Source organism: Oryctolagus cuniculus, chromosome 7 (assembly GCF_051225735.1).
Source record: "Oryctolagus cuniculus isolate XC-2025 breed Fujian yellow rabbit chromosome 7, ASM5122573v1, whole genome shotgun sequence".
NCBI classification, from domain to species: Eukaryota; Metazoa; Chordata; class Mammalia; order Lagomorpha; family Leporidae; genus Oryctolagus; species Oryctolagus cuniculus.
This window is the reverse complement of record NC_142873.1, coordinates 139,189,246-139,201,449: the sequence shown is the minus strand read 5'-3', so window position 1 is coordinate 139,201,449 and position 12,204 is coordinate 139,189,246. Positions and strand designations below refer to the sequence as shown.

Genomic DNA, 12,204 nt, shown 5'->3' with positions numbered 1-12,204 from the left:
CTGTGGTGCTGCCCTGCTGGTGACCTGCTATGCTTTCTGGCTTGCTGTTGTCTCCGGGGGACACACACACATCCCGATAAGAGGGTAGAAACAAACCAGTGTCCCCATGCGACAATAGCCACTGGCACTTAGCGGAGCCCTGCCTGGGTGCCAGGGCCTTCTCTGAGGGTCACCTGCACTAACCTAACCTTTTTTTTTTTTAAAAAAATTTTATTTATTTATTTATTTAAGTGGTGGAGTTACAGACAGTGAGAGGGAGAGACAGAGAGAAAGATCTTCCTTTCGTCAGTTCACTCCCCAAACGGCTGCAACAGCTGGAGCTGTGCCGATCTGAAGCCAGGAGCCAGGAACTTCTTCCAGGTCTCCCATGTAGATGCAGGGGCCCAAGTGCTTCTACTGCTTTCCCATGCCATAGCAGAGAGCTGGATTGGAAGAGGAGCAGCCGGGACTAGAACCGGTGCCCATGTGGGATGCTGGCACTGCAGGCAGAGGATTAACCTTCTGAGCCACAGCGCCAGCCCCTAACCTAACCTTTGTAACCACCTGACATGAGTCAGGTGACAAGTTAGGAAACTGAGGCCTGGGAAATACTTAGGCTAAAAAATAACCGTTATTTATCTGAAATTCCAATTTAACTAAGTGGCGTCTTTCTAGATTTATTTATTTGTTTGAAAGGCAGAGTTACAGAGAGAGAGAGAGAAGGAGAGAAAGAGAAATCTTCTATCTTCTGGTTCTTTCTCCAAATGGCCACAAAGGCCAAGGCTGGGCCAGGCTGAAGCCAGGAGTCAGTCGCTTCATCCAGGTCTCCCATGTGGGTGCAGGGGCCCAGGCACCTAGGCCATCCTCCGCTGCTTTCCCAGATGCATTAGCAGGGAGCTGGATAGGGAAATGGAGCAGTCAGGGCTCGAACTGGTGCCACAGGATACTGGCATTGCAGCTGGTGGCTTTACCCACTATACCAGGATGCCGACCCCACACTTCTGTATTTTTACTTGCTGAGTTACTTCTTCTTCTTTTTCTTCTTCTTCTTCTTCTTTTTTTTTTTTTTTTTGGACAGGCAGAGTTAGACAGTGAGAGAGAGAGAGACAGAGAGAAAGGTCTTCCTTCTGTTCGTTCACCCCCCAAATGGCCATTACGGCCAGTGTGCTGCGCTGATCCAAAGCCAGGAGCCAGGTGCTTCCTCCTGGTCCCCCATGCGAGTGCAGGGCCCAAGCACTTGGGCCATCCTACACTGTACTCCCGGGCCACAGCAGAGAGCTGGACTGGAAGAGGAGCAACCGGGAAAGAACTGGTACCCCAACTGGGACACGAACCCGGAGTACCGGCGCCGCAGGCAGAGAATTAGCCTAGTGAGCCACGGCGCCAGCCTGCTAAGTTACTTCTATAGCGTGGTTGGGGATGACTCTTTGCTGAACAGCAACACAAAGGCAAAGTGGCAGAGCTGGGTTCTGGCCTTGGGTGGCCTGGCACTCTCAACCCATGCTTTATTGCCTCTGGGACATGGAGACACAAAAGTGCAAAATGCAGGATAAAAATAAAGCTGAGGAGACAGAAACACACACACACACAGAGGTGGATAGAAATATGGGTACAGTTAGCCACCAAGCGGCCCAAGCACACAGCCACGCCCAGCCACGAATGGGCCTAGAAGCCTGGGCAGAGGCATCGAGTCTCAGGGCACAGCTGGGGGGTGAGGAAAGGAGCTAGAAACAGGAGCACAGAGGCACCAGAGACTGAGTTGCCTCACTCCCAGGATGGCTGTGCATGGCCCCCAACAGGTGTGCACCCCGGTGCCCCAACCCATAGACAGCACTGGGAGCCCCAACTCTCCTCCGCCAACATCACTCCGATCTGAAACATATCAGAACGTCCCGGAGGCAGAGGAAGAACGCAAGAGTGAAGGTTACTCGATTGTGTGGGCCAGGTCTGAGCCCCTTGCACCCTGAGATGAAGCATCTGGCTCATGGGGCTTGGTCACGTCCCCTCCACCAGGCAACCAGTGGTAGGGTCCTGGCCCAGAGGGTCATGTGTGTGTGTTTGAGGAAGGTATGGTAAGAAACAAGTTTAAAAACTTAAAGGCAGTCACTGTTTCCTGGTTTCTTACGTACCCTTCTAATGATATCTGTTGGGATGGGAAGTGCTTTTCTGCTAAAGGTCACGTGGAGATTTATAAAATAACCATCTACAGACTTTTTGAATTTTGAGTCCTGCCTGAGGTTGCCCTAGCAGGAGCAGACCAAATGATTTTGCAAGCCTTATGTACGGCCCGTGGGCTGGACGCTGTCCACCCTGGTTTATAGAAGCGTGTTGTTGTTGTTTTCATACAAACGTAGCACTCCAAGCATGCTGTTACGCTGCTTGTCAGGGAAGAGGAAATTTGGAGATGCTTTGAGCAGTATACTAAGCTCTATTTCATGGCTTTTATGAATTCCATAGACTCAAGGATATGTTTGCATTTCTTATGTGAGAGACAGGAAGAGTGAAAGAGCGACAGATAAAGAAAGCCCCCATCCATTGGCTCACTCCCCTGATGTCTGCAAAGACTGAGGCTAGACCAGGCTGAAGCCAGGAGCTGCAAACTCAATCCAGGTCTCCCATGTGGGTAGCAGAGACCCAGCTTCTTAAACTGTCCCCTGCTGCCTCCCAGCAGGAAGCTGGAATCCAGAGCCATAACCACATACTCAGATAGGAGACGCAGTGTCTTAACCGGCATCTTACCCACGGGTGAAGCGCCCACCCCCAACAGCAGGTTTTTGAACAGGGCTTGTATGAGCCCAAACACCTGCCTCTTGCATCCCAGCGCTTCCTCCCACTATGTGTGCCTTGCTGCCTACAGGGCCCGGCTCTGGGAGCTGCCTTCCTGGTCTTCCCCACCAGCTAGTCTCATGCCTTTGGTTTCCTTGTGCAGTATCTCCAGGTCTTGCATCCCCACTGGGCGGCTGGTGGGAAGGACCTGAGGTGGGGCTCAGGCTCCCAGAAGGCACAATGGAGAGACGCTGAAGCAGGGGCACAGGCTCTTAGCACCCGCTTCTGGGGATTCTAACACAGTGCAGACCCTGGGAGCATAAGCGAGCCTCTCAACGTCTCTGAACCTCAGTTTTCTCATCTCTGAGATGGGAATAACAGGGCTGTGTGGAGTTCCACATAGGAAGGGCGGGGCATAGCAAGGCACTCAGACGCCGGCCTTGTGGGGGCTTTATCAGGTACAGCGAGCAGGGCCAGAGAGGGATGCAGAGTGCTGAATCGCTGAGCTCATGGCTTCCAGACACCGGCTACAAAGCAGAGATCCAGACACTTCTCTGGCTGCAAAGCAGGAATCCGGAAGCTCCCCACTTTCTCCCCTCTGCACACATGGGAGAGCAATCAGCTCTGTGCCAAAAACAGTTCCCTGATGTTTGGAGCTGTCGGTAGTGGAACATGGTGCTTGTGATGTAATGAGCTCCCCATCGTTTTAGGTATTCAAGCAGACGCTTAGTGGCGGTTCCCCGCCTCTTTGCTTCTTCCCCTTCCCCTCTCTTTCCTTCTGGCATTCATTCATGTAATGCATGCCTCTTTATTGCTGCATTCATTTAACACGTGCTTGTTGACAGTTGCTGTGAGTTAGCACTGGGGCCGTATCAGTGAACAAGACGAAAGGTCCCTGCCCTGTCTGGAGCAAGGAGGGAGCCCCGGCCCCAATGGGACTTTGTTCTGAGGACACCCCTCCCCAAAACCTGGCCCTGCTGTGTTTCTCTGGGGTTGGAGCTGAGCCTTGGAGCCCCTTTGCCCCATTGCACAGGGGGCTGTGCTGCTCACTAGCCATTCGCGGCTACGTGCATTTAAATTAATAAAGAGGAAGGAGCGTTGGAAATGCCGTTGGCTGTTCACAGAAGCTGTGTTCCGGGGTCGTGGGGCACTGGTGGCTGCCAAGGGGAGCAGTGCAGAGACCACTGCCCCCAGCACAGGAGCTCCCCCTGGGCTGTGGAACCCGTGGAGATCCCCGAGACAGAAGCTAGAGATTTGTCAATGACGACTGCTGCCTGGGGCTGATAAAACCTGTGACAGCAGACAGGGCGCTTTGGGAATGGTTACCCAGATGGTTACAAGTAGTGAGGCAGGCAAGAGAACAGAAAGAAGATGCACTTGCTTCCTATTATGGCCTATCTCTTCATAGCCACGGACTCCATCACCACTCCATGTACATAGCGTTTGCCCATTTTACAGATGTGGAAAGTGAGTCTCAGATAAATGAAGAAGACTGCCAGGCTCATGGTTGATCCCTGAGCTTTTTCCATTCCAAATGTTGCCTTCAGTGAAGAGAGACACAGGGGCCCTGGGGTAGTGGCTGGGCTCAGGGTTAGGCTGGGAGCAGTGACCTCACCCCTTTCTCCTCTCTGCCTCTCAGGTGACCCCGTACAACCCACAGCAGATGGGACAGCAGATTTTCCGCTCTTCCTACACCCCGCTGCTGAGCTACATCCCCTTCGTCCAGCCCAACTATCCATACTCGCAGAGGACACCTCCCAAGCTGTCCACCAATCCCCGAGACCCTTCCCCCATGGCGGGAGACGGGCCACAGTACCTCCTCCCCCAGGCATACGGGTGAGTCTGCAGCCACGGAGCTGCTGGAGGGGAGAGGGGAGGGCTGGGCCAGTGGGCTTCCCAGGCTGCGGTTGTGTCCTGGCCATGGGGAACGGAGGGTCCTGTGCCAGTGGCCAGTGGCTGTGTCAGTCCGAGAGAGAGCTGCAGTAGGAGTGAGCAGGGTCTGGTGGCTGGGGACCCCTCTGCTGGGTCTGTTCAGGGGCTGGAGTGCTCCAGGCTGGTGGCAGAATGGCAAAAGCAGTCAGGGGCCGATGGACGCCCCACTCAGTTGGCAGTGGCAAGTGGCAGAGCATGACATTGCGCTGCCTTCACCCGCTGCCTGGTTTCCGATGGGACCTGGCCGGGTAATCTTCTTATGGCTCTGTCCCCACGCACGGCACCCTGAGCTCCTCGCCAGGCTAATCTCCCCAACACCCCATTGCCTGTGCAGCGGGCCCTGTGGAAGGGCTTCCACCTGCTTATCAGAGCTGCTCACATCCTCCACCGAGGGACCCCAGTGAGCAGAGGAGAGGGACCGCTTCCTGGGATGGTCTGAGGGCTTAGCGGCCAGCAGCGGATGTAAAGGCAACACTTGGGCTGGAGAATTTCACCCAGATTTTGCATGCTGTGGAGTAATGAGATCATGTTTCTCTTAACAAGACAGTAAATGGCCTCTCCTTCCCACGCACCCAACCTTCAACGGATGCTTCAAGAGATAGGTGGTGCTGTGCCGCCCTGTGGATCTGAGGGTTGCAGCACTCTGGCCAATGTGCACCCCAGGTTGAGAAATTTGGTGAATAGGACAAGGGCCAAACTCCGCAACCTGACCTGGCTTCACGCCTGCCCCCTTCCCATCACAGCCCCTTCACATGGAGCCAACCCTGTGTCCCTGCACCAGGGTTTCCCCGAATACCTCCTTTAAAGTGCTCCATGCTGGAGGGAGGTGTCTGCAGTGACATCTGCATAGAGCAAGCCCAGAAACAAAGATAAACAGATCACTTAACTATTGGAATTCTCAGATCTTGTAATCCAGAGTGCACGGAGAATGCTCCAGAAGGCAGCCAATAGCCTTAGCTGAACATGCAACTGTAACCCCTTTGATGTCTTTCGGTCTCTCTTCTCTGCCTGCTCCCCACCCCTTGTGGAGCATATCCTCCAACACACCCTGGGGAGCGCTGTGCTGGTTCATGTGGTTACCGCAGATGACTGGGACTCCCTCCCTCTGTGAGCAGAAGGCAGATGAGTGTGGGCACAGCCATGTGAGTGCCCTGCAGGGTGGGACCCACCCAGTCCCAGTGAGCAGCGGCTGGAGGGGGTGCTGGACGGGGCACCCAGGCAGGAGCAGTGAGGCCCTTGGGTGGGAAGGTGAGCATCACGCTGGAGCGCCAGTGAGCGGGGGGTGTCTGCTTAGAGGATGAGGTTCGTCCCTGCACAGGCAGCAAAGCAGAAGTGGAAAAGCGAGGCTGGGGTTGGCTTGGTAAACACTCTAGACTGCTAGGCCTGGGGATCCAGTGAAGACTGGTGCCCAGGAGAGTGACCCAAGGGACTGGAATGGAGAGGAACAGGGAGCAGCGGAGAGTGGCCTGCAGGTGGTTGGAGGGGGTCTGGAGGTGAGCCTTTCGTCTTCTTGGAGGTATGAGAGTGGGTGCGGCTGCAGAGCGATCTGGGTACCTCTCTGCTTGCGGTGGGCGTCCTTGTGCTGTGCAGAGACAGAGACGCTGGAATCAGGGGACCCCGCTGTCAGGACTGGAGATGAGTGGCCTTGGGATGCAGGTGTGCCCACAGCCTCCCTGCTCAGCTGGCACACACTGACTGGGAGCTGTAGCAGCAGGGGTGAGACCTGGGCTCTGCACACCTGCAGGGAGGGGAGGAAGACAGGCAGGAGACCAAGGAGGCAGCAACATGAGAACAGGCGGGAGCCTGGTTAGAGCAGCACCCTCGAGGCAGAGGAGAGGGGAGTGCAGTTGTGGGGGACAGGCAGGACTGAGGAGACCAGGGCCAGAGGGTCAGGGCTGCAGGCTGGTGGCCCAGAGGGGAAGGTGGATTCATTCAAAGAATCCTGGGGTGGGCTTTACTCAGCATTTAAGGTACCAACTGAGAAGCCCACGTTCATGTTTGAGTTCCTGGGTTCAGTTCCCAGGTCCAATTCCGGACCCCAGCTTCTTGCTAATGCAGCCTCTGGGAGGCAGTAGAGACGGCTCAAGTACTTGAGGCCCTGCCCCGTCTCTGGCACTCTGGGCAAAGGGCTCAGACCTGGGGAGCATGTGGCTGAGGCACCGAGTGAGGGCCAGGGTGGGTGGAGGTGACCTTGGAGAGCTAGCCAGGGCTGGGCAGGTGAGGTGGGGCCTGGGAGGCCTAGGGAGGAGTTTTCTTTGATGAGCTGAACACAAGACACTGAGGTGTTGCAGCTGGTGAGGATGGGCTGTAATTTTCTGAAGGAAATAGATTGTGTTGGCCAAAGTAAGAAGAATGAACCCTGGAGGCAAGGGCTGGTGCAGGCAGCCAGGCAGGGACCTTTGGTGCTGTGTGAACAAGAGATGCTGGTGGCGTGGACAAGGGCGGTGGCCATGGGGGAGGCAGACATGTAGAAAGCCCGGGGTGCTCGTTTTCCTGGTAGAACTGATGGGACTTGACAATGCTTGGATGTGGAAGAAGAATCAGTTGACAAAAAGCACAATTCTGAGGGTTTTGACTTCTTGCAACTGGATGAGTGGCAATGCCCAAATACCAAGGCCAAGGCTCTGTGTCTCCAGAGCTGAGTGCTGCACACATGATATTTGAGATGCATGTTAGGTGAGTGGTGCTGTGGATAGGCTGGGGTTTGGAGCTCAGAGGAAGGGCAGGGCTGGAGACAAATCTGGGTGTCATGAGCACTCAGATGACAGTGAAAGGTGTGGGGGGTTGGGGGATGGGAGGCTCAGGACTGAGGTCTGGGACACCCCGCAGGTGGAGAGGCTGGGAAGGCACAAGGGAACAAAGGAGGCCTCAAGGACCGAGCTGCGTGGAGAGGAGAGGAGAGGAGAGGAGAGGAGAGGAGAGGAGAGGAGAGGAGAGGCGAGGCGAGGAAGGAGCTGGGCAGGTGCCGTGCTCTCAGGGGAGGAGGAGGAAGACAGCCCTTCCTTCCCTCTGCCATGTCCATGTGCATCCATGCAGCAGGGAGACAGAGCCACACAACTCACCTGCCAAGCAATAATAAGTCTGAGAGTTGAAAGGAGCACAAGGTGATATCAGCAGAGAGACCACACCTGGAGGACCGGCTGGTGTGCTCCCCACGCTCAGGCAGCTCAAACCCCTCCTCCCCTTCCTCCTCCATGAAGCACTCTTTGATCACTCGAGTCCCCAAGGATTGCTTCTCCTGATGGCCATCTAGAACACGTCCTGCCCAGTGGATCTGATCAGACATTCTCACCCCAGAGGTTCTAGATGTGTGGGTGTGGCAGGCAGATTCAAGGTGTGTCATGAGTGATTGGGTATTGAGAATTGTTAAATACTGAAGCATGGGTTGCAGCCTTAATGTGATTCATCAGAGTGGGATCCAGATTATCCTATAATGATATAATCACTTCCAATCACTCATATTCCAAGATGATTTTTGAAAGAAAAAGAAGCAGGGTTTCCACTGGTGTACATTGCTCGTTCGGCGCCCACCTGCTCCTGGTAAAACAGGGAGCAGCCATTTGGATTTCCTCTTTTGAAAAATGCCTTTTAAGACCTTTGCCCATTTAATAGCTGGGTAGTTTGTCTTGTTGTTGTTGAGTTTCTTGATCTCTTTATATATTCTGGTTATTAATCCTTTATCAGTTACAGAGTTTGCAAATAGTTTCTCCTGTTCTGTCAGTTGCTTCTTCACTTTCCTGAGTGTTGCTTTTGCAGCACAGAAGCTTCTCAATTTGATGTAATCCCATTTGTCAATTTTGGCTTTGAGTGCCCTGCCTCTGGGGTCTTTTCCAAGAACTCTTTGCCAATGCCAATGCTTTACAGGGTTTTCCCAATGTTCTCTAATAATTTGATGGTATCAGGTCATAGAGTCAGGTCTTTAATCCATTTTGAGTGGATTTTTGTGTAAGGTTTAAGGTAGGGGTCTTGCTTCATACTTCTGCATGTGGAAATCTAGTTTTCCCAGCACCATTTGTTGAAGAGATGGTCCTTACTCCAGGGATTGATTAAGTTTCTCAAAAAAAAGCTTAAAAATAAAAAAATATAAATTAAACCTCAGAAAGGCTTACTTTTACTGAATTAAAAAGTATTTTTTCCTTACTGTAAAAATAACCCTTATGGTGTTCTATTGCACAGTAGGGTGACAATAGTTAACAATAACATAGTGTATATTTCTAAAGAGCCAGAAGAAAGACTTTTAATGTTCACGCTACAAAGAAATCTTGAATATATAAAGTAACGGATGCTAATTATCCTAATTTGATCATTAAAATGTATGCATGTATTGAAATATTACATCGTACCCCATAAATACGTACAATTGTGTGTCAATAAAAACAAATAATAAAAAAATCCAAACATACAAACAAACAAAAGCAGGGAGCAGCCCGATGGTGTCCCAGCTCTCACTGCACTCGTGTTAGCGAGAAGGGGAGGACAGAAACCCCGGGGCCCTGCTGACCCGCTGAGGCCCACAGGGAGCATGGGGACCTTGGCCAGCTGAGGCGCCGCGGGTGGATGCAGTGCCTGCTGCCACAGTGGCTTCCTTCCCCTCCCCCCTCCTCGTTGTCCCGTTAAACTCCCAGGAAGATGAAGCTCCTCTGCCTGGCTGAAAAACAACTGAGAAACCCTGGATTAGATGAAATCCAGCCAGTTGCTCTGCTGTGATTTGTATGGAGCCCTGTTCCCATTCAGTCAATGTGCCCTAGCAGACGGATGAAGAAATTGCAATAAGATCCAGGAGGATAAACAAATCATCCCATCTGGAGAGGTCCAGGAAGGCTCCTCCGAGGAGGTGGCTTTTCAACTCTAAAGTGTGAAGAAGAGTACCAGAGAGAAAGAGCAGAAGTGTGTGCATTTGTGGCTTAGTGGGTGAAGCTCACACCATCCCAGCTCTTCCTTCCCTGGGGATCTAGCTGAGCTGCAGGCAATCCGTGATGTCTCAGGGCTTACTCCACGGACTGGTGTTGAAACAAAGGGTCTGAGATAGCCTGGTGCTGACGAAGGGGGAATGAGCCCTGCCACTCTCTGGATGCTGGATTCTCTGATGCCGTGAACTTTGCTGAGAAGCACACCTGGTCCTCCAAGGCAGGTAGAGTGGTCATAGGCATGCAGGTAACATAAGGTCACAGGTGTACAGGTAAGGTCAGGTGTGTAGTAAGGTCACAGGCAAACAGGTATGGTAAGGTCAGAGGTGTGCAGGTAAGGTGCTCAGATTCCGAGAAATTCCCTGCTCCACAGTCCTGTGGACATGGACATAATCCTCAAAGGCTTCCTGGACCTTCCTGATCCAAGTTAGTGGCAGAAGAAGCTCTTTATGGTCCTCTAATTGCACCATTTTAATATTTTATTTTCCCAGAGCCAGAGCTCTTTGATTATGCTAAAGCTTGCAGGCTCCAAGCCTGTCATGGTCGTTGCAGTCCTTGACAGCCACAAAATTAATATATTATTCTTTTCTAATCTCCCTGATGATATCGGGAATTTCATCCTGGCCTCCCTCCTTTCTTTCAGGTTTGGCTCAACGTCTGGTGGGCCCCTGATGAACAGCCCTTATTTCTCGTCCAGTGGAAATGGCATAAATTTTTAGCTCTCCTTCTTTTCCCCTCCTCCTCCCTTAGCCCTTGGATCAGGGCTAAGGGCTCTGGAATTCTGGATTCTGCAACAGCTTGGTACGAAGTTTGGAATGCCAAGGTTCTGACCAGGTGACAGACAGAAAACAGCAAGACCAGATCCATCGATGCACCAACACACATACACACACCACACACAGCCTCTCTGACACAGCACAGACCACACGCATGCACCCTTGTTCTCATACTCGCTTGTTCAACCACATGTGCTCCTGTATTTAGCTAACATGAGTGATTTTTGTTTTTGTTGTTGGTAAACATAGAGGTAAGATATTTAATTTTAGAAAGTTTGTATCTTATGATAAAAGTATGAGCTGTTTGACACGGTGTGTGCCTGTTTATTCTTGCTATGCTCTGTGTCATCTTTGCAGCTTGTTTGCCCCCTGGGACTTGAGGTTTACTCAGGATGTTAGAAGAGACCATGGGCCAGAGTCCTCAGAGAGCTGCTCTAAGCACAAGGGCCTGTCTTTTCTCCTGCAGTCTAGCCACTGCTCAATGTCCCAGCTTGCACATCTTAGGAGGGGACACTGGAAGGAATGCATCCTCCTCTGTTTTATCCCAAGTGGAAGTTTTGCAGAAAAAAAAATTCCTCTGGGACAGAGCATGGGAGGATGCGGTATAGAAACAGCTTCAAAACTGATCCCCAACGTGGTCGACTGTGTCCAATAAGATCACTCTCAGAGCTGCACCAGTGCCACTGTCCTGGGATCTAGCCTGTTCAACTTTTATCCATGGCTTGAATAAGGAGGGCATCCTCATCATATTTCTGGGGGACATGAATCTAGGAAGAAGGGAGAGCCTGAATCCATGACAGCAAACATCCTTCAATTCCACTCTACATTCATGGCAGGCATCACTAGTCGACAACAGCACTCTATTCCCCTGAGCCTAGACATGGCTACAGAGTCATTCTCTCTCTGGTGCCCCAGGCAGTCATCACTGATGGGAGTTACTCTGTGAAATGAAACCTATGTGCCACCCTCTGGAAAACTCCAACAAGAGGAGGTCAAGCAGGGGTTCATATGAGGGCACACTTTTCAGTCTTAAACAAAGCAAAACAAAAACCAATGAACTATCCACATACAGGCTAGATCAACGCAATCAGTTCTATTTTTTAAAGAGGTTTGTTTTATTTATTAGAAAGGCAGAGTTACAGAGAGGGAGATTGGAAGATTGGGAGATTGGGAGAGGGAGAGAGAGAGAGAGAGAGAGAGAGAGAGAGAATCTTACATCTATCATTTCATTCCCCAAATGGTCACAATGGCCTGAGCTGGGCCAAGCTGAAGCCAGGAGCCAGGAGTTTGTTCCAGGTCTCTTACATGGGTGCAGGAGCCTAAGCACTTGGGCCATCCTCCACTGCTTTCACAGGCACATTAGCAGGTAGCTGGATCTGAAGTAGAATAGGCAACTCAAACTGGAGCCCATATGGGATGCCAGTGTCATAGGCTGTGGCTTTACCAGCTACACCACAACGCCAGCCACCATGGTCAGTTCTAACCTGCTCCTTACCAACACTATTAGACACTTAGAACCAGAACCCCACCTGGATGAGGCCAGTGAAAGCTGGGTCTGGGGGAGCATGAGGAGCCCTGACTGCAGCAGTGAGAGGCGTGGGGCCTAGAATCAGCAGTGTGTCAGGAAGGGCAGAAGCCCAGTGCCCACAAGAGCCTTTCTCTTGCCCTCACTCTGGGAAACCTTTGGCCTCACTGACCTTTCCTTCTAGGTCCTTGGAAACCAATTTCTCTCTCGAGTGCCCTTAAGACTGACTGCCATCTCCCTTTCTCCATAGCCTGAGTCTGGGACTCCCCCTGAATTCTTCAGCTCCTCACCCCAGTGCCGGGCCCTGGTTCAGGGTTTA

At 52.1% G+C, this 12,204-nt stretch overlaps 1 protein-coding gene across 1 annotated transcript in view; it reads left to right on the top strand.

The window, feature by feature from the left end:
* Positions 1–10,604, top strand: part of C7H1orf94 (chromosome 7 C1orf94 homolog) — a 42,839-nt gene extending 32,235 nt beyond the window's left edge. Inside the window, exons 6-7 of the mRNA XM_002720699.6 lie at positions 4,385–4,581; positions 10,228–10,604. Of these exons, the coding sequence (XP_002720745.1) occupies positions 4,385–4,581; positions 10,228–10,303 (273 nt within the window). The 3' untranslated portion in view covers positions 10,304–10,604. The remainder of the gene's footprint in view (positions 1–4,384; positions 4,582–10,227) is intronic.
* Positions 10,605–12,204: the final 1,600 nt, after the last annotated feature.